Source organism: Maniola hyperantus, chromosome 26 (genome assembly GCF_902806685.2).
Source record: "Maniola hyperantus chromosome 26, iAphHyp1.2, whole genome shotgun sequence".
Lineage (NCBI taxonomy): Eukaryota > Metazoa > Arthropoda > Insecta > Lepidoptera > Nymphalidae > Maniola > Maniola hyperantus.
Window position 1 is genome coordinate 6344368 of NC_048561.1, and position 23351 is coordinate 6367718.

The 23351-nt window shown below is 40.2% G+C and overlaps 1 protein-coding gene across 2 annotated transcripts in view; it reads right to left on the reverse strand.

The window, feature by feature from the left end:
• LOC117994484 (unextended protein-like) overlaps window positions 1-23351 on the reverse strand; it is a 46144-nt gene that overhangs the window by 17191 nt on the left and 5602 nt on the right. The window contains exons 2-6 of one of the 2 annotated variants that reach the window (XM_069507666.1): window positions 8826-9016; window positions 7237-7341; window positions 5249-5466; window positions 2130-2412; window positions 599-855 (exon numbers count right to left, since the gene is read on the reverse strand). In XM_069507666.1, the coding sequence (XP_069363767.1) occupies window positions 599-855; window positions 2130-2412; window positions 5249-5466; window positions 7237-7341; window positions 8826-9016 (1054 nt within the window). Of the gene's footprint in view, window positions 1-598; window positions 856-2129; window positions 2413-5248; window positions 5470-7236; window positions 7342-8825; window positions 9017-23351 lie in introns of both variants that reach the window. The other variant, XM_069507665.1, reaches the window with a different exon arrangement.

Sequence of the window (23351 nt, forward strand, 5' to 3'; positions counted from 1 at the left end):
GACAAGTACAGACAAACAAAAAATATTTTTAAAAACAGACTTACAACAAAAACCACTACATCAATATAATATAGATTCAGTATACGCAAAACCTTAAAGTAGTTTGTTCAGAATCAGTAACAGAATCGATTGCAATTTTCAGGGTTCCGTAACTCAAAAGCAAAAACGGAACCCTTATAGGATCACTTTGTTGTCTGTCTGTCGGTCTGTCAAGAAAACCTATAGGGTACTTCCCGTTGACCTAGAATCATGAAATTTAGCAGGTAGGTAGGTCTTATAGCAGACATTAGGGGAGAAATCTGAAAACCGTGAATTTGTGGTTACATCACACAAAAAATAATTATGGTCATGAACTATATTAGTATTTTCAATTTTCGAAGTAAGATAACTAAATCAAGTGGGGTATCATATGAAAGGTCTTCAACTGTGCATTCTAAAACAGCGTTTTATTTATTTTTATGCATCATAGTTATCGTGCAAAATGTCCATGTCTTGCGCCAGATCTCTTGCAGTATGCTATTAGAACACAACAGGGTAGACTCGATGACCTGCCAGGTCTGATACCAGGTCAATCAGGCCTGGTACCAAGGTCACCTACCTTCATGATCCAGATGCTCTTGGCGCCTATGAACAGCCCATGCCTGGCACAGATGGCTTGTGGCGTGATCTCCGCTATGAACACGATGGCCAAAGTGGACCCGATGACCGCCACCAGGCCTGATGTCAGGTCATCCAGGATGACAGTGAAGGTGCTGTTGACCGCCACGTTGCTGAGCAGGATGGTGCAAAGGAGATAGTTGCCGTGCGAGCGAACCGGCATGATAGCTCGCGCGTATTTTCTTTCTTTCTCTGTGCCTGTTTGGACAAAAAACATTATAACACTTCTTGATACGCCTTACTCACAACCTTGAATGGGAAGCTGGAAGAAATCTCTGTTTAGAGATAAGCATTTCCAATGTAACTTAATTTATTATTACTTTGTAACTACAATTTTGGTACATGAAAAAAAAAAAAAAAAAAAAAAAATTATTAATAATATAAAATTGAACAAGATGAAGATGGCAACCAAAGCAGCTGTTCTGTTTGGCAGCCATTTAAATACGGACGGAAGTGTGAACGTAAAGCTAAAATTAATTTTTTTAAATAAGATTTTCTTAGGGTAGTTTCTTAGGCTTGGGTCCGTACTTCAAAAGGAAAAACGGAACCCCTATAGGATCACTTTATTGTCTGTCTGTCCATCAAGAAACCTACAAGGTACTTCCCGTTGACCTAAAATCATGAAATTTGGCAGGTAGGTAGGTCTTATAGCAGACATAAGGGGAAAAATCTAATTTTTATTTATTTTTATGCATAGTTGTTGATTTATCATAAAAAATGACGAAAATTACGACTGTACCAGTTTTTTGTAATTTATAGCCAGTGTCACTCCGGAATGTGGCGTGCACAGGGTTTGAAGCCAGGGTATGCATTAGTTAAGTAGGAACCTGTTTACTGGCAGGTAAGTAAGTAAGTAAAAGTAAGTAAAATATGCTTTATTGTACACCAAAACAAAAACAATAGACATATAACAAATAGGTCATAATGAAAAATATGCATTGAGCTAAACAACTGGGGTAAGCAGTGCATTTATGCCTCTATGACCTGCACGCCACTGCTCCGGATGATGTAAGGATTCTAACTATACCATACATCCCAATCTGTTCAGGCATTAGACAGTTAGTTTAATGATTAATATTCTTACCTGTATAAGCGATAATCTTCAGCTCAGTCCGGTCCAAAGCCATCAGTCCAAGGTTCAACCCCGAGAACAGTGAAGCCAACATCAGCAGAATCACAATCAGTATGAATGAAGCCCACAAAGTATAGTCTCCTTAATTGCAATGGGTTCCTAGTACCTTTTACCCCTCCCGACAAATTTCGATACCCTGCAGTTTGAGTTGTACGCTCATATGTCAGTCAGTTAGTTATTTTTTATAATATTAGCCATGTTTAATGAATAATATTCCCCTTTTCTCTCCAACTAAGCGTCAATAGTGCAACGGGTGGGGTTTGATCCGGCGACCTTTCGGAATTCAGTCCGCTCCTTTACCCGTTGAGCTATTGAGGCTTTTAACGATTGACGTTCTTACCTGTATTGGCAATAATCTTCAGCTCAGTCCGGTCCAAAGCCATCAGTCCAAGGTTCAACCCAGAGAACAGTGAAGCCAGCATCAGCAGAATCACAATTAGTATGAGGGAAGCCCATAACGGCAGCATCTTATTGTGGACTCCTAGTATCTTCCAGCGCTCACTTCCCTGATGGACGAAGTCTTCGTTTGGAGAACTCTTGGCGCAGACGTAGAACAGATAGCCTTCGATTGGAGGGGGAGCTTCGAGCTTGAAGAGTCCTGATTCTGGTTCAGCTACTTTTATCTGTTAAGTAATAACACCAGTGAGACGACGGCGTTTGTGTTTGCCGACGAGCCGGCTAAGTTCGGCTACGGAACCCTTAAAACTGCCATACCCCTTGCAGGATAGCCCCTTCACTCACTTCACTGCATCATCACTTACCACCAGGTGAGATTGCAGTCAAGGGCTAACTTGTATCTGAATTAAAAAAATATATACTATATGGGTAGTGATATAATATGGGTAGTCATCATCATCATGATAAACCCATCGCCGGTTTACTACAGAGCACGGGTCTCCTCTCAGAGTGAGAAGGGTTTTGGCCATAGTCTACCACGCTGGCCACGTGCGGATTGGTAGACTTCAACACCTTTTGAGGACATTATGGAGAGATCTCTCAGGCATGCAGGTTTCCTCACGATGTTTTCCTTCACCGTTAAAGCAAGTGATACTTAATTACTTAAAACGCACATAACTCCGAGAAGTTAGAGGTGCGTGCCCGGGATCGAACGCCCGACCTTCGATTGGAAGGCGGACGTCCTAACCACTAGGCTATCACAGCTTATACACGCTGAAATTGTAATGATTGTTTTCCCGAAGCGAAACGATTTTGTCATGGTATTACAATCGAGTTATAAATAAAAATAATTAGAAGAGTCAAAAATTGCAAATTTACAATCGAGAAAAACTCGAATTTGAAAAGATCGAATGTGACCTCGAACCAATAGTAATAAATACCGCGTGCGTGCAGGCTATTTTATGCCGTATCACTACGCGCGAGAGCTTATTTTGCTCTAAACTTTTCACTTTATTGGCAGCGCAGTTCGAGTGGATGTACCTACCCACTTACGTCTAGTTACGGCCCGTTCACACATGGGAGTCCGTTTCACTGGTACGTTTTTAACGGATACGTCATAAATTTATGCTCTGTTCACACATAGGCACCGTATAACCTTGCTACTTGAAAAGGTTCAAAAAGCCTTTCTAAGGTATTTATATAAAAAATTGCACGGGTATTACCCATTTATGTATCCCACAAAATTTCTCCAAGGGCACTTGGGTTTCCACTCGCTCAAAACCCGAAGAAACTGCGACCAAATTGGCACAATTTGCAAGATTCTTAGGGGTGTGATCGACTGCTCTGAACTACACAACAAGCTCTGCTGCGTTTATGCACCCTCTAATTACAGCTATCTCCGCCACCGCTCCAAATTTTTCGTAAGTCCGTTTAGTCGCACGGTAGCGCGCTCCAGTCAGTGGTCACCCATACCGCGCACTTCGGCTGCGCTCAACGCGCTGCTGAAGGAGTCCCCTCGCTGTGACATATTTGCTGACAAATGGGCTGACCTTATGGGTCAGATTTTGCACTTTTTATAATTTTAACAATTTTTGTATGTATGTTTATGTTAGTTTGTACTCGTAGTTTAATTAGTGTAATTGGCTTTATGGCCGTTCTAATTAAATAATAAATAAATAAATAATAATAATAATAATAATAATAACGTTCAACGGATCCCTCATTACTGAACAGAAAACTCGCAGTATACCACACAGTAAAACACGCAGTAAAACACACAGTATCTATCCGTTAAAATTCTACGTATCCGTATATTTCCGTTCCGTCCGTCCAGTATTCGATGACAAAACGGAATGTCATTTTTTTACGGAACGATATTTTTTACTGTACACAGAATACTGTGCCATGTGTAAAGTCGCTTATACAACTACATACGCCATCGACGAAAAAAAAACGTACACGATAAAAAACGGAACAGTAAAACGGAGACATGTGTGAACCGGCCGTAGTTGTTTCTATTGTTATATTCTTACATTAGTTTCTCACAGTTTCGAGTTGATGATTTTTTTATTATCATTTCAAAACAAAAACATTTTTACTTTTTAAGTTTAACTCAAAATTACGATAGTACTGAGGGCCAATCGTTCTGCCGCGGGAAGACAACCACTAAAATTTCAGCGTGTATATTTATTATCCAACTAGGGTTGCCAGGCGTCCGGATAAAGCCGAACATAGGTAGGCATTTTGATTGCGTGTCCGGCCAAAATAAACGGTGTCCGGCTAGTCCGGCTTTTGTTAGGCTTTTTACATTTCGCAAACGAGCGTGGCCGAGCGCAGGCGAGTCGACTGTCGGTCGCCCCCGCAGGCGGCAGCGCCGCCTGACAACAAGATTTATGACAATAATAAAAAAAGCTTGATTTTACATACAATTTTTTTGTCGTACCTATTAATACTAAGACTCAAAATCCTCAATAATGTAGGGTGTCCGGCCTTTCTATCCAAATGTCCGGCCAAACTACCTGGTTTGTCCGGCTATTAGGTTTGGCGACCTGGCAACCAGTGGCGTGCACAGGAGTTCAAGCCAGGGTATGCATTTAGATATGAACTAATTACACAGCAAATTTAAAATTGACGTCAAAGATCATTACCTATCTCTTTGCTATCATCAGTAACGGCATAGTTTATTATTTAAATCTATATGTGTATGTATATCTATGTAGTCTTATGTATGTCTATTATACTTTATTTGTATGTATTAGTGTATTAACAATATGTATTTTATATTCTTATTATATGGTTTAGTTTATTTAGCTATTGGTATTTAGGTTTATTTTACACCACCTCCCATTGTCCATTTGTTCGTTTTTTCCCTAGCGTTAAGGTTGTCTGGAAGAGATTGCTATTTATTTATTTATATATAGTGCAATAAAGTATATACATACATACATACATACGGCAGGTTAAAATGAAAAATAAGCATTGATTTATTACAATGAGGGTAAGCAGTGCTTTTATGCCTCTATGAGCTGCACGCCACTGCTGGCAACCCTATATCCAACTAACCTCGTACTCTCCATTGAGCAGGTGATGGCAGGGGGTCCCATACTTGGCGGGGGTGTGCGTGAACGCGATCACAGTGGCATTGGTGAACCCCTCTCCGAAGAGCCTCAAATGGAAGCTCGTCTCCGTCAACACTGAGGGTATCATCTCTTCCACTAACTTCGGTTCCTTCGCAGCCTCTTCTACTCTTAGCCCCATCATCCTTAGCTTTGTGCTGCCCTCTACTGTAAACAAGATAAACAAACTAAAACCCACAGATGATTACGTAAAACGTTGCAGTAGCGACAGCAACGCGACAGCAGTAGCAATCGGACAGTTCATTTGCTGTCTCTCTTCTTCTTCTTCTTATTTTGCTTTGTGGCTATTGCTGTCTCTCTCTATCCGGACGTTTGACAGCAACGATCGCGAGATTTACGCCTGTAGCTGTCGCGAGATACGTAATGAACCCGCCGTTGTATAGAAGCAAGCGTTACTTTGCGGAAGTCCATGATATACAATGAATTTGTGTGGTGCTGCGTGGTGGTGGTGCGTATTGCTTGCCTGGTGGCTGCTTCTTCCTGCATGTTTAGCAGTGGGAGGGCGGGCGGTGAATTTCGCATGCTGCATGTTGCACCATACAGATTCGACCTGTTTCAGCGGATTATAGCAAATTAAGCATCTAAATATATAAAAGGAAAAGGTGACTGACTGACTGACTGATCTATCAACGCACAGCTCAAACTACTGAACGGATCGGGCTGAAATTTGGCATGCAGATAGCTATTATGACGTAGGCATCCGCTAAGAAAGGATTTTTGAAAATTCAACTCCTAAGGGGGTGAAAAAGGGGTTTGAAATTTGAGTAGTCCACGCGGACGAAGTCGCGAGCATAAGCTAGTTGTAAACTAAAACCCGACTACGGTCCTCTTAATAACGCTGAAAATAGTAAAACTAGCTGATGTAAAAATAGTAAAACTAGCTGATGTAAAAATAGTAAAACTAGCTGATGTAAAAATAGTAAAACTAGCTGATGTAAAAATAGTAAAACTAGTTGATGTAAAAATAGTAAAACTAGCTGATGTAAAAATAGTAAAACTAGCTGATGTAAAAATAGTAAAACTAGCTGATGTAAAAATAGTAAAACTAGCTGATGTAAAAATAGTAAAACTAGCTGATGTAAAAATAGTAAAACTAGCTGATGTAAAAATAGTAAAACTAGCTGATGTAAAAATATTAAAACTAGCTGATGTAAAAATAGTAAAACTAGCTGATGTAAAAATAGTAAAACTAGCTGATGTAAAAATATTAAAACTAGCTGATGTAAAAATAGTAAAACTAGCTGATGTAAAAATAGTAAAACTAGCTGATGTAAAAATAGTAAAACTAGCTGATGTAAAAATAGTAAAACTAGCTGATAGCTGACTTCATTCGCGTGTAATTAGGTTTTTTAAAAATCCCGTGGGAACTCTTTGACTTTCCGGGATAAAAAGTATCCTATGTCAATCTCCAAGCCTTTAACTATACCCATGCAAAAACTCACGTCAATCCGTTGCTCCGTTGTGACGTAATTGAAGGACAAACCAACAAACTAACAAACAAACACACTTTCGCATTCATAATAAGGGTACTGATTGAGTTTCTGTCGATTGGTATATTTTAATAGTGTACTAAAATTATATTTATCAACTCAGTATTTTTAGGGTTCCGTACCTCAAAAGGAAAAAAAAACCGAAGTCATAAGGCTCTGGCAGACGGACAGACAGACAAGTGCAATTTCACACAAGTAGAATCAGAGGTCTCGCTTCGCTCGGTCTACTAGGCTCGATTTCGGTCTTACAACTGATTCTGCCATCTTCAGTTGACAGAACCGTCCCAAAGGTGCTTTAAAACATCTCAGTAAAAGATGGCGGCCTCAAAACAGGTGTTCTATTTGGCAGCCATTCTAAATACGATTTAAAAAATCTAAGTTACTCTCCAGTCCCGCCTTAAGAAGTTTCACTTCAAGTACATACCTATAACCGGTCCGCTATTTGATTCACTAACATTTTGCGATGTTTCCGTGGGTGGGGGATTTTTTGCACTCGCATCTTCGGTCGCGTTACCTGCCTGGCTGTCACCTGATAAAAGACAAGAAAGAAACGTTAATATCGTGCATTCAATTTTAAAAAAACGGAAGTCGGTTAAAAAGCAGGCAGAAGCGAAACTGTTCACTGTATTGGTCACTCATGTTGGCAACAATGTGTGCTCAGTGCTGCCCAGCCAATGAGGCGCGTATCGTTTCCGCGCTATCTACATGTACCTAGATCAAATAATAATTGTCCTAATGTACCTTAGATATTTAAACTAGCTTATGCTCGCGACTTCGTCCGCGTGGACTACACAAATTTCAAACTCCTATTTCACCCCCTTAGGGGTCGAATTTTCAAAAATCCTTTCTTAGCGGATGCCTACGTCATAATAGCTATCTGCATGCCAAATTTCAGCCTGATCCGTCCAGTAGTTTGAGCTGTGCGTTGATAGATCAGTCAGTCAGTCAGTCAGTCAGTCACCTTTTCCTTTTATATATTTAGACTAGCTTATGCTCGCGACTTCGTCCGCGTGGACTACAAAATTTTAAACCCCTATTTCACCCCCTTAGGAGTTGAATTTTCAAACATCCTTTCTTAGTGGATGCCTACGTCATAACAGCTATCTGCATCCCAAATTTCAGCCCGATCCGTCCAGTAGTTTGAGCTGTGCGTTGATAGATCAGTCAGTCAGTCAGTTAGTCAGTCAGTCACCTTTTCCTTTTATATATATAGATTAGTAGAGTGGGGATTCATGTATCGCCATCTAACACCAATTTACAGGATATATTTCGGAGAGTGTGCCGAAGAACTTTTCGAGCTGGTTCCTCCTTCACCTTTCTACTATCGTACCGCAAGGCATCGCCAAAGTCTGCACCCGTACGTAGTCGAAATTCCACGGATATGTACGAAGCCATTTGTCTCATCATTTCTAATTCGAATCGCTAAGATTTGGAACACCCTTCCAGCATCAGTTTTCCCCTCCAATTATAATATGGCTACCTTCAAGTCAAAAGTGAATAGGCATCTTCTAGAGATGCGCACTCCATCTTAGGCATCATAACTTGCCATCACGTCTGATTGCAGCCAAGCACTAGTCTATAAATTAAAAAAAAATCAAGGGCAGATAAAGCTGCTAAGTATTTGAACAACTTTGAGCCTCAATTGCTCAACCGGTATAGGAGTGGACTGAAAACCGAAAGGTCGACGGTTCAAACCCCGCCCGTTGCACTATTGTCGTACCTACTCCTAGCACAAGCCTGACGCTTAGTTGGAGAGGAAAGGGGAATATTAGTCATTTAACATGGCTAATATTCTTTAAAAAAAAAAAAAAAACTTTTCTGCAGCAAAGCTATATGTACATACTGCTACCATCTGCATCGTTTGGCAACGGCCTCTGTCGAAGACTACCGTTGACTCGATGGCGATGCCAATTGACATCGAGGAGATGCGGGAGAAGTTGGATCTCTGTTCTTACTTTAGTATGGAAGACGATAAGCATGCATGCCAGCATGCCATTGGACTGTATAGGTTACCTTCCGCCTGCCGTCGGAGCCGACGTCTGTCCCCCGGGTTGGTGTAAGAGAACATCTCGACGGCCATCTCGTCAACCTCATCACCATCTCTGTTCACGTCCAGGTCTCTGTAGTAGTTCTTGGCTTCATCGTCATCGGAGAGGTCTGTCAGCTCTTCCCGTGGTGAGTCCTCCACTTCGTTTTCTGATGTCCTGTGGAACAAATTAATACACAGTTATATACCAGAAAGTTAGCAAAATCTTAGCGTTATTGTTATACTACCTAAACACAATCCAATACCAATAACCATTTGCCTCATTTTGTAGTTTTAGTGATTTAGTATTCTTCAAACCCGCAATGTATAACGTGCAAAACTCGGGTCAATGTCCAACCTACGACGCGACATTGACTCCGAGTGGCCTACTTGTTGACCTCTAGCGTCAGTCAGATGTTTTATTTGCAATATTTCGTTAACTTTTACAAAATATTATAGGATTTTGTGGTATCATATCAGTAATCATCAGTACTATCACCTGTCTTTTTTTTTAAAGAATATTAGCCATGTTAAATGACTAATATTCCCCTTTCTTCTCCAACTAAGTGTCAGGCTTGTGCTAGGAGTAGGTACGACAATAGTGCAACGGGCGGGGTTTGAACCGTCAACCTTTCGATTTTCAGTCCACTCCTTTACCCGTTGAGCTATTGAGGCTCTATTTGTGCAGACTTGACCTTATTTCACATTAATGATACCGCCAGAGTGAACTAGAGGCCAGAGCAAAGATTATATTTTAAACCACTAGATATGTCTATTATGTTATGTTTACTTATATCTTTACATAGCTCAACAACAAACACTTAACCCATATAAAGAACGTATCACAAACAATAGTAGAGTAGATCAGATATGTAATTGATATGGTTTCGTAAATATTTGCTAGTTACTTGTGTCTTGCGACGTTGGGACTGTTGTAATGACTTGGTTCAAAGTGAATCAATCAATCATCATGATGAACTTGGCCTAAATTCTTTAAAAGAAAAAACCGACCAAGTGCGTGTCAGGCTCGCACACTGAGGGTTCCGTACTACAGTCGTATTTTTTCGACATTTTGCACGATAATTAAAAAACTATGATGCATAAAAATAAATAAAAATCTGTTTTAGAATGCACATGTAAAGCCCTTTCATTATGATACCCCATTCGAATATTCAAAACCTTATTATTAGTTCATGACCACAATTAATTTTTTTTGTGTGATCTAACCCTAAATTCACGGTTTTCAGATTTTTCCCCTAAAGCCAGCTATAAGACCCACCTACCTGCCAAATTTCATGATTCTAGGTCAACGGGAAGTACCCTGTAGGTTTCTTAACAGACAGACAGACAACAAAGTGATCCTATAAGGGTTCCGTTTTTCCTTTTGAGGTACGGAACCCTAAAAAAAAGAAAAAAACGAGTTCGCTCACTCTAGTTCACTCTGACTAGAGTGAGGAAACTGTCGGTTGGATCCTGAATCGACGTCTGTCAAATATTAGGCGTGACGTGAATTCAGAGACAGGTCGAGATGGCAATCGGGGTGGGGACGTCCCGCACACCCCCCGCGCTGACCCGGTGCCGGATGATAGCGTGAGTGACGTCCCCTGCCTCATACTCTGATTGCCATCTCGACCTGTCGTGTACTACAGTCGGTTACCTAGGCAGCCTAGGTACATAGCGTCAAATGTAGGTAACATTTGACGCCGTATCACACACAATAGTAGAGTAGATCAGATATGTAAGTGATATGGTTTCGTAGCTATTTGCCGGACACTTGTATGTCTTGAGAGTTGGGACTGTTGTAATGACTTCGTTCAGAGTGAACTAGAGTGGGGAAGCTCTCGGTTTTGACCGTGAATCGACATCTGTAAAATATTAGGCTAGGGGTGACGTGAAATCCATGGATCTCTCAGAACAAATCCCTGATGTATGTAATCGATCTCTATCCTCCATAATAGGTCCAGCGAGGCAATTGCAACTATCGGGAAAATGCAACCAATCTAATTATCTTACACTAGCTTATGCTCGCGACTTCGTCCGCGTGGACTACACAAATTTCAAACCCCTATTTCACCCCCTTAGGAGTTGAATTTTCAAAAATCCTTTCTTAGCGGATGCCTACGTCATAATAGCTATCTGCATGCCAAATTTCAGCTCGATCCATCCAGTAGTTTGAGCTGTGCGTTGATAGATCAGTCAGTCAGTCAGTCAGTCAGTCAGTCAGTCAGTCAGTCACCTTTTCCTTTTATATATTTAGATAGATTTAGATATGTTAGTTATAAAGATAATTAGATTGGTTGCATTTTCCCGGTAGTTGCATTTGCCTCACTGGACTATATTATTATAAATGCGAAAGTGTTTGTTTGTTGGTTTGTCCTTCAATCACGTTGCAACGCAGCGAAGGATCGACGTGATTCTTTGCATGGGTATCTGGAGAGTTACATAGGCCACTTCTATCCCGGAAAATCAAGGAGTTCCGACGGGATTTAAAAAAAACCGAAAACCACGCGGACGAAGTCGCGGGCATCATCTACTAAATTAAAAAGAGCAACCGCCGAGTTTCTTGCTGGTTCTTCTCGGTAGGAACGGCATTCCGAACCAGTGGTAAATTAGAACTGCCTGACTATTCATAAGCACTTTTAAAAAGTTTACATGAATAAAAAAACATTCTATTCTATTCTATTCTATAATGATTCTTGTGAAATCAAAGATACCAGCAGGGTGATTCGCTAACTCAGTTTCTATAGGCACGGAGCTCATTTTTTAATCTGCTGAAGGTTTTCTACGAAACAATATTTTAATATCACCCAGCGAAGCAGCAATGTAGAACTAACCAACCTCGGTGGCTATCATTTAGTGTTAGACACTGAGTTAGAGAATCACCTAGTCCTAGATGGTCGTTTCATAGTAAACGTTAAAGAACAGCAATCTTCTGTAATAACTGATTTGTGCTTGTGCACTCATGTTCTTATTTACTTTTTAGTTAACCGAGGGAGAGGGCTGGCTATCCTTAACACTGATCTAAAAATCTAGCTAGGATAGCCAGTTCTTGATCTTGTACCATTTTTAATATTGTATATGTCAACAAGCACGCAAATTTGTTCAAAATCAAATCAATGTATGTGTGTAATCTAGATGATTGAAAAATAAACGTTTTATTTATTTATTTATTTAATACTCCATAAGCACCAATGAGTCGGTGCCATTTTGTTTGTTCAATAACCCTGTCCATACGAAGTAATATATAAGTCAATGGTTGTGAACTGTGTCAGTAGTTACAATGAAATGTCAAAAGTGGCCTATTAAAAATTAAAATGGCTCTACTTAAAGTAAAGTGAATTTTGAATCCTGCAAAAATAATGAGCGGATGGATCAAATTATTTCGAAGTGGGTATCAAATGAAGAGCTAAATTAAACTGTTATTGCCGACTGTCCTTGATGTTGCCAAATCTCGTGATGTCATGCGATTATCTGCATAAAGCTCGTCGCACATTACGTCACGCGCCGCACGCCGCACGCAACGCCAACCAGAATATAAACATCAAACACGAAGTAGTGTGCACAGAATACTATTACTACTACCGTAGTGCGAGTGAGCGTCTCACGCTATCATATTGTGTTACTATTCTAAATAACGAACTTTTTCTTACCTACCTACATATTTTATCTATAAATTTAATGATTGTGTTTTTACCTACTAAGTATATTTAGTTTAAAATAACCTACATTTAGTTCAGTGTTGTTAGTTTATAAGTAATTGTTATTAAGCTTTTAAGTATTATACCAATAAATTAATGTGTTACTACTAAACTTGTTGTAAAATGTTTATTATTATTATTATAACCATGCTTTTGTTGTGCGGGACGTCACCAATAGGGTCTTGGACTCTAGTAACAAAATGACGTGATTTTTTGTATAGCGGTAGTTTATGGGGCTAGAATTCATTATTAAAGAGAATAATTAAAAAAAAATACCTGCGTGCCTCTAGGCATGGTCACCTTAGGACGCCCTAAGCACGTCCTTAACGATCCCGACGATCAAATCATGACCGAAAATGCTCCCTATCTCGTAGGGCTACGCAACTCAACCTTATTACAGCGTCTTCGCTGGCGAAGACGAGATCCACGATTTTTAACCTCATCCGGACGTGGACTCACGCCACGGCCTCGGGGGCGTACGGACTAACCAATAGTCCAGCGAATCCACCCATCCCATCGTCATTTGCCGGCGATTGCCTAAAACCTGCATCAATCATTATAACAATCTCAATTGTTGTGATTGACTGAATTTGTGCTATTCTTGTTGCAACAATGCATTGTAGCCAATAGTGAGCGAGCGTCAACCAATCAGAGGTGATTGCGATCGTAACAGTGTAGCTGTCATTCTCCCGCAATCGCGCAGCTGGGCCGAGCCTCACAGGAGGCGCCCTTAGGAAGACGTTGGCCCCCGACCTCTCAAATTATTTCTTCGAGCCCTAGGGCTCACCCTGAGGCGGAGCTTCGCGCTTCGCACAAAATATTGCGGCTTTTACGTAAGTGTGCGATCAATTTAAAACAAAAAGGCAGCTTAGTATAGTAATTACAATTGAAGAAGCAATAAAAATATTATAACCAGTGCGTTAAGAGAGTCATTCCTCGCCATCTTGGTTTTATGTCCGTCATAAAACCGCGTCTGCGATCAGCGATGCTTATCGTTAACAGAGCAAACACTAAACATCATCATCATGATCAACCCATCACCGGCTCACTACAGAGCACATAGGCATCCTCTCAGAGCGATAAGGGTTTTGGCCATAGTCTACCACGCTGGCCAAGTGCGGATTGGCAGACTTCACACACCTTTGAGAACATTATGGAGAACTCTCAGGCATGAGGTTTCCTCACGATGTTTTCCTTCACCGTTAAAGCAAGTGATATTTTAATTACTTAAAAACGCACATAACTCCGAAAAGTTAGAGGTGCGTTCCCGGGATCGAACCCCCGACCTCCGATTGGAAGGCGGACGTCCTAACCACTAGGCTATCACAGCTTTTTTACACTAAACATATAGTATACGCCAAACGATAATATATACAACCCGTCGGAAATATCTGATGTCATGCAACGTGCTTGTATGTATAGGTATCATAGTTTTTGATTTGTCGTGCAAAATGACGAATAAATGCGACTGTACTACGGAACCCTCATTGCGCGAGCCTGACTCGCATTTGGCCGGTTTTATTTTTTTATTCCGTCTAGGTAGGTAGATAGGTATTCAGTTTATGTTTTTTTTCTCTCACTTCCAAAGTTCGATCAACCGTAAAATTACACAGACACTAGCTTATGCTCGCGACTTCGTCCGCGTACAGACATACGTGCAAATGTTTGCCCAATCATTGGCCCAAATATTTGCTCGAACTGTCCCAACTAGGCCACGACACCAACGCATTGTCAGAAATAGCCAGCTTTATTAATAAAACGAAGACGATCCTTTGACGTAGTAAAAGTGAAAGTGTTTACGTCTGTGTTACCGGCCAACCCCGATTTCAGGATAAAATAGTTTTGACTAAACAAACCTGTACAGTACCCGTAGTACAAGATTTTACGTCTCACCAAACGAAACCAAATTCGAGAGTCGAAATACTTCCGCGTTACAGTAAAATGGACCTAAACAGCCTTGAATTGAAGTCAAATATTCAATGCCACTGATTTTAGTTTCGCAATGTTTCCGCTTGGAGCGCTGGCTGTAGAAGTGTAGACAAACTTGAGCTTTAAAACAAGGCATTTAAGATCCAGTTTACTGTAACGCGGAAGTATTTCGACTCTCGAATTTGGTTTGGTTTGGTGAGACGTAAAATCTTGTACTACGGGTACAGTGCGCGGCTGAAACTAATGTACTTACTATTAGAATGAAAACCACTTCGATATACTTTAGAAGGCTTTTATTCACTGTTCACATAGTAATTATTAATTATATCAACACAAGAGCAAACACCTCTTTTCTACGCGCCATTTCAGAGTGACGTTTCGCATCGATTCGCCACTCCGCAGAGCACGCCACAGATAATACAATCACCTAGTTTTTATGCCGTCTAACAGTACATCGTCCTTTACAGTGACATTTCGGCTTTGTAGAGCGTTGTTTCAGTCACTCATACCTAAACGTATATGACGTTTTGTCGGTCTCAATGACAGGTACGCAGTCGAAAGTAATGTACATCGACCTTTAGAAGGAGATAGCAGATTTGTAGAACGTTGTACCTGTCGTTGAGACCGACAAAACGCCATATAGGTATGAGTGACAGAGACAACGCTCTACAGAGCCGAAATCTAAATATATAAAAGGATTGACTGACTGACTGATCTATCAACGCACAGCTCAAACTACTGAACGGAAATTTGGCATGCAGATAGCTATTATGACGTAGGAATCCGCTAAGAAAGGATTTTTGAAAATTCAACCCCTAAGGGGGTGAAATATGGGTTTGAAATTTGTGTAGTCCACGCGGACGAAGTCGCGAGCATAAGCTAGTGTCATTCTAAAGGTCGATGTACATCATTTTCGGCTGCGTACTGTACTATAGTTTGGTCTAGACTCTAGTCAAAACTAATTTGTCCTAAAATCGGATTTGGCCGACAACGTATACAAAGTTACAAACGCAGGGAATTATTCTTCTCACATCACTGAACGTACGTAACTCCGAAAGTGAAAATAAGATGAACATTCATTTGTGACGTCGCCACGCCTTGGCTGGATGCCGAGACAAATTGACTTCCCCCTATAGAGGGGGAGGCGCTATGTTCAAGCAGCGACGTTCCATTCAGTCAAAGTAACGGACCACTGGGCCGGAAAATTTATGGAAGCCGCACATAGAAAAACTCTCGCGATGAAACGCTGTACGTGTGAAGTTATAAAACCGTTGACTTATATTATATTACTTCGTATGGACAGGGTTATTGAACAAACAAAATGGCACCGACTCATTGGTGCTATAGCACCAATGCAACCTCAGTGACGTCTGGATTTCAAACGAGTCGTTCATTAGTATCTAAGAAGTGGGGCTGATTTATTTGGTTTCTAAACCGTGCAAAATTTTGTTCGCTTGACCATATCTTGTCATTTATATCGATGTTCCATTCAGTCAAAGTAACGGACCACTGGGCCAGAAAATTTATGGAAGCCGCACATAGAAAAACTCGCGAAACGCTATACGTGTGAAGTTATAAATCGTAGTTTTTCATGTATTGCAATTTGTCACCACACAAATCGGTATGTAGGATTGCTTTTTTTAACTGACTTCATTTCTTTACAAAATCTATACGTTTACTAAGTAAGTAATATTATAAATGCGAAAGTGTGTCTGATAGCTTTTCACGGCCTATCCATTTAACCGATTGGACGTTTAGAGCTTGCATCACGGGAAATAACTTTTTCACTCGGAAAATCAAAGAGTTCCGACGGGATTTAGATAACCTAAACCCACGATGGCGGGTTTATAATATTTTTAGAACAAAGCGTGAAACTTGTGCTAAAAATAAGTTGTTCTCGTAGTATCCTACTATAGTGCGTTAACAACTGTGTCGTTGAGCAATAAATCATTTTAATCAGTCCATCAGGCGCACTGGTAGCACAACCCTACTCTTATCGACATACATATTTTATGGCCGACGCGACGACTCGATTGATACTTGATAGCGCGCGCACTATAGGATTTCGGAGGATTTAGACCAATTTAATCTGCCTCTAATCTAAAGTGTCCTGCGGGCTTCTCAGTACAGTATCTGTTGATCAATAGTTACTAAACATTTTTTCCATACAGTAAAAAATGACACAGAGATCTTTTAGTCGTGAGGTTTTAAAATGGAATCTAACTTCGGAGACCACCATGTCTTCTTCTAGACGCGTTGGTTGATGATATCGAGAGAATTGCCAGACATTGTTTAATTTATTCAGCTGATAGGCTGAAAGAATTTCAAGCTTGATTGATCTCATACACTGTGTTTGTGTTTTTGTTAGTATCTTGTTGTAAACTAGCTTATGCTAGCGACTTCGTCCGCGTGGACTACACAAATTTCAAACCCCTATTTCACTCACTTAGGGGTTGAATTATTAAAAACCCTTTCACAGCGGATGCCTACGTCATTATAGCTAAGTGCGTGCCAAATTTCAGCCCGATCCGTCCAATAGTTTGAGCTGTGCCTTGATAGATCAGTCAGTCAGTCAGTCACCTTTTCCTTGTATATATTTAGACTAGCTTATGCTAGCGACTTCGTCCGCGTGGACTATATAAATTTCAAACCCCCATTTAATCAACTTAGGGGTGGACTTTCGAAAAATCCTTTCTTAGTGGATACCTCCCTGACGCATAGATACAAGCGCTGTGGTCTTATTAGCGGGAGGTCCCGGGTTCGATTCCTGGCAGGGATTTCGAATTTCATAATTTCTAAATTTCTGGTCTGGGTCTGGTGGGAGGCCTTGGCCGTGGCTCCCTACCGGCAAAGCCGTGCCGCCAAGCAATTTAGCGTTCCGGTACGATGCCGTGTAGAAACCAAAGGTGTATGGGTTTAATAAAAACTGCCATACTCCTTTCCAGCTTAGCACGCTTCCACCTTAGACTGCATCGTCACTTACCATCAGGTGAGATTGCAGTCAAGGGCTAACTTGTATCTGAATAAAACAAGTGTGATTCAGGCTCGCGCAATGAGGGTTCCGTACTACAGTCGTATTTTTTCGACATTTTGCACGATAATTCAAAAACTATGATGCATAAAAATAAATAAAAATCTGTTTTAGAATGTACAGTTAAAGCCCTTTCATATGATACCCCACTTGGTAAAGTAATCTTACTTTATAAGTTATAAAATATAAAGTATAATTGTTTGTTCAAAACACTTTATTTATTTTTTGGTGATGTGACCACAAATTCATGGTTTTCAGATTTTTCTCCTAATGTCTGCTGTGAGACCTACCTATCTGCCAAATTTCATGATTCTGGAAGTACCCTGTAGGTTTCTTGACAGACAGACATACAGACAGACAACAAAGTGATCCCATAAGGGTTCCGTTTTTCGTTTTGAGGTACAAAACCTCTTTACAAAAGAACACACTCTTCAAATTTCATGTCACGTAGAGCAACGTTAAATTTGTGTAGTCCACGCGGACGAAGTCGCGAGCATAAGCTTGTATTAAGTAAATCAGGCTAGGTCCACTATAAAAATATTAATCCCTTGAGTAATAAAGCTCCACCCATCGCGTGACCCATTTTTAATAACCATTTTTTTTTAAAGAATATTAGCCATGTTAAATGACTAATATTACCCTTCCCTCTCCAACTCCTCAATAGCTCAACGGGTAAAGGAGTGGACTGAAACCCTAAAGGTCGACGGTTCAAACCCCGCCCGTTGCACTATTGTCGTACCTACTCCTAGCACAAGCTTGACGCTTAGTTGGAGAGGAAAGGGGAATATTATTCATTTTAAATGGCTAATATTGTTATTAAAAAAAAATTAAAAAAACTAAGCATCGAGCTTGTGCTAGGAGTAGGTACGACAATAGTGCAACGGGCGGGGTTTGAACTGTCGACCTTTTTGGTTTTTTTTCAGTCCACTCCTTTACCCGTTGAGCTATTGAGGCTATATTTGTGCAGACTCGACCTTATTTCACATTAATGATACCGCCAGAGTGAACTAGAGGCCAGAGCTAATTTTACGACAGGGGAACTTGTAACAAAACATCGAAGCTTCGACGTCAATTTGTAAAATTAAAAAAAAAAAGATTCTCAAATTGTCGTTGCCAGGAATCGAATCCGGGATACCCCAGAAGACCACAGCGCTCGCCGTTGAGGGAGGTTGTCAAAAACTAGTTACTCATAATTATATTTCGTAAATCAGGCTAGATCCACTATGACAATATGAATCCCTTGAGTAATAAAGCTCCACCCATCGCGTGACCAATACCCATTTGTGCAGACTTGACCTTATTTCACATTAATGATACCGCCAGAGTGAACTAGAGACCAGAGCTAATTTCACGACAGGGGAACGCGCAAAACATCGAAATTTCGACGTCATATTGGAAAATCTAAATATATAAAAGGAAAAGGTGACTGACTGACTGACTGATCTATCAACTCACAGCTCAAATTACTGGACGGATCGGACTGAAATTTGGCATCCAGATAGCTATTATGACGTAGGCATCCGCTAAAAAAGGATTTTCGATGATTCAACCCCTAAGGGGGTGAAATAGGGGTTGAAAATTTGTGTAGTCCACGCGGACGAAGTCGCGATCATAAGTTAGTTAAAATATAAATTGTTAAATCACTTGACTCTCAAATGGAAGATGTCAATTTATGTATTCTAACACCTAATCCTTTTTTTAGGGTTCCGTACCTCAAAAGGAAAAACGGAACCCTTATAGGATCACTTTGCCGGTCTGTCAAGAAACCTACAGGGTACCTACTTCCCGTTGACTTAGAATCATGAAATTTGGCAAATAGATAGGTCTTATAGCAGACATTCGGAGAGAAATCTGAAAACCACGAATTTGTGGTTACATCACACAAAAAAAATTAAATTGTGGTCATGAACTAATAATTAGTATTTTCCATTTTCGAAGTGAGATAACTATCTCAAGTGGGGTATCATATGAAAGGGTACCTATGAATTCTATAACAGATTTTTATTTATATATTTATATGCATCATAGTTTTTGATTAATCGTGCAAAATGTCAAAAAAATACGATTTTAGTACGGAACCCTCGGTGCGCGAGACTGATTCGCACTTGGTCGGTTTTATAAATTCAGACACAAGTTAGACCTTGTTAGCCTAACAGACCAACAACCAGACAGACAACAAATTGATCCTATTAGGGTTCTTTTTTCCTTTTGAAGTACGGAGCCCTAAAAAACTGACGGAACCTTATGCGTGTTCTGAACATCTGAACAGTTTATATTTAGTCGTTCTCTTGAGCTACATCATGTTTTTCATTTTGTCTCGTTACGAATATTATAAATAATAAAGATTTTTTTCCAGCATCCGTTGGCACCGCACCAAGAGAAGAGAAACGAAGAACACCCCGCTCGGCAAAACTGACTGAATTCCGAAACGTTGCCAAAATAATTTTAAAAATGTCGCCGCAAACTGACTGTTTGTGTTTCATCTAGCCTAATTATATTTTTAGGGTTCGGAAAAACGGAACCCTTATAGGATCACTTTGTTGTCTGTCTGACTGTCGGTCTGTCAAGAAACAGGGCCGTTGACCTAAAATCTAGAAATTTGGCATGTAGGTAGGTCTTATAGCTGACATTCGTGGAAAAATCTGAAAACCGCGAATTTGTGGTTACATAATACAAAAAAAAATTAAATTGAGGTCATGAACTTATAATTAGTTTTTTCAATTTTCGAAGTAAGATAACTATATCAAGTGGGGTATCATATGAAAGGGCTTTATCTGTGCATTCTAAAACAGATTTTTATTTATTTTTATGAATAATTGTTTTTGATTTATCGTGCAAAATGACGATAAAATACGACTTTAATACGGAACCCTCGGTGCGCGAGCCTGACTCGCACTTGGCCGGTTTTTTTTGACTTATTCACGTGTTCTGGTGACACGACAGTATCGCTAAGATTCAAGGTCTATTCTCGATATAGGTTCGGATTTCGTATTGCATCACTATTCGTATATATTCGCCTTTTTATTATATTGTATCTAATTTATAATTGAAAATCTAACTATATATATCTATACTATTATAATTGTCGTTAAGTTTGTTTGTAGGGGGTAATCTTTGGAACTATTGAACCGATTTTAAAAATTCTATCACCAGTAGAAAGCTACATTATTCCTGAGTGACATAGGCTATACGGGATCTTTAAAAACCTAAATCTACGCGGGCGAAGCCGCGGGGATCAGCTAGTATTGTATAAAAGGAAAAGGTGACTGATTGACTGATCTATCAACGGCAAGCTCAAACTACTGGACGGATCGTGCTGAAATTTGGCATGCATCCGCTGAGAAAGGATTTTTGAAAATTCAACCCCTAAGGGGATGAAATAGGGGTTTGAAATTTGTGTAGTCCACGCGGACGAAGTCGCGAGCATAAGCTAGTTAGAAATAAGAGGATGGCAGGATAAAAACTATTATATTTAGTCAATTTTATTATCAATGGTTAACAAATAAACTATTAATAAACTTAATTTTAAAAAAAAACAACATGAAATTAAAACTAAAATAAATTAAATTAAATCTAAAACCTCATCGAGACCACCGCAGCGAGGCATTGTACCCAAGATGCTGGCAGCATTACCCCTTTGGATGGCCAAACTAATTCTTTGACCAAGGTAGCTGCCAGCTCTCGGGTCCCCGGTTGACTCGATAACTCTTTTCGCAATTTCTTCAAAAAGAGCTCGAGCCCCCGGGCCCCACGGCCCCGAGGTCTCCACACCAAAAGGCACGAATACGAAGCTCCCATCGAGGTTTTCATATTTGCGCCTCTTGGCCTGTTCGGCGCTGATGGCCGCTGCACCCGCCATAGAGGAGGTCGCCTGAATGTGGGATGCAGCTAAAGTGTCTACACAAGTTGCATCCCAAACAAGCGACCTGATGGCAGGATTAAGTAAGTAGGTACTGTAGGTGTTTACACATTTGTTTGGTTGGCAGCAAATTGGCAGTTGGCAGTAACAATTTCCATATTAGTGCCAATTTGCGCCGTAGCGTTACGACCTACAACATACTATGTTTGGTGAGCTTATCACTTTTAGTTATAACTCACTACATATTATTAGCATATATTACCTCATAGCTATTAGCTACAGTACGTGGCAGAAAGTAATGAACATCGGCCTTTAGAATAGGGCTGCCATGCGTCCCGGTACACCGGGACAAGTCCCGGTCTGAAGCGTGGTGTCCCGGTGTCCCACGGTGTCGGAATGACGTGTCTACCGCGCAGTCGGAATGACGTGTCTACCGCGACCGAACTCAGCGGTTCAGTTTGATCTTTCTGTTGTTCGTGGTAGGCAGTTTTTGTAAGGACGGCTTCAACGGCGTTCAAACCGGGGGAGAGGAGAGGGGGGAGGGGTTTATTAACAACAAACAAACAGACACTTTCGAATTTACAGTATCTGTATGCATATGGATGGGTTGTCCTTTTAGCAATTATGGCAGTCCTACTTTAGAATGACATTTCGGCTTTGTAGAGAGTTGTCTCTGTCACTCATACCTATATGACGTTTTGTCGGTCTCAACGACAGAGACAACGCTCTACAAATCCGCTATCTCCTTCTCTAAAGGTCGATGTACAGTACGCGGCCGAAAGTAATAAACATCGGCCTTTAGAATGACATTTCGCCTTTGTAGAGCGTTGTCTCTGTCACTCATACCTATATGACGTTTTGTCGGTCTCAACGACAGAGACAACGCTCTACAAATCCGCTATCTCCTTATCTAAAGGTCGATGTACAGTACGCGACCGAAAGTAATAAACATAGGCCTTTAGAATGACATTTCGGCTTTACCTATAGAGCGTTGTACCCATATTATGACGCTTTGTCGGTCTCAACGACAGGGATAACGCTTTACAAATCTGCTATCTCCTTCTAAAGGTCGATGTTTACACGGCAGAAAGTAATGTACCTACATCGGCCTTTAGAATGACATTTATTATTATTATTATTTCGGCTTTGTAGAGCGTTTTCTCTGTCACTCATACCTATATGACGTTTTGTCGGTCTCAACGACAGAGACATTGCCCTACAAATTTGCTATCTCTTTCTAAAGGACAATGTACATTACTTTCGGCCGGGTACTGTACTACCTATTACAACTATCTAAACCAAGCCATAACTTGGATAAAAATGCTACAAAGATTACGTAACTACTAGAGTTAACTAGTTAATGTTTTTTTAGTTACAATGTTAGGACTCAAAGCCATTATTCTATCAATGTAGGCACCAATTTCAAATTCATACCTACCATTGAGTAGGTATAACAAAAATTATTACACACAAATTTAACCTCTATTAACAAGCACGATCGTCGATTTTTGTATACAACAATTTCGATTGAAAGCTGTCAAGGGATGAGTATATGACAATGTTTCTAACTAGAACGTATACATAGGAATTACAACTCTATTTACTTGAAGCCAAGGTCGATTTTTGTGTAGGTACCTACAATTTGGCTTCCAGCTTTTTTTATAATGACTGTGAATGATATTCAAATTTTTACACGGGAATTAAAGCTTTATTTCTTCCGCTTGAAGGTCGATTTTTGTATACACCATTTCGGTTTTTAACTTTTTTTCACGATGTGAACCAAAAAGTCACATATTCAAATTATTACACGGGATATAAAGCTCTATTCTTTAAGGATGAAGGTCGATTTTCATGTGCAATCATTTCGTTTTTATGTTGTTTTGGAGGTCGGAGCGTAGATTAAACAATGAAATGATGTCAGTGGCCGTCGAAAGAGAATAATTGATCTCAATGATTCAATGAATACCGTTTGTAGAGTGAATTGTTTGTTACAAAA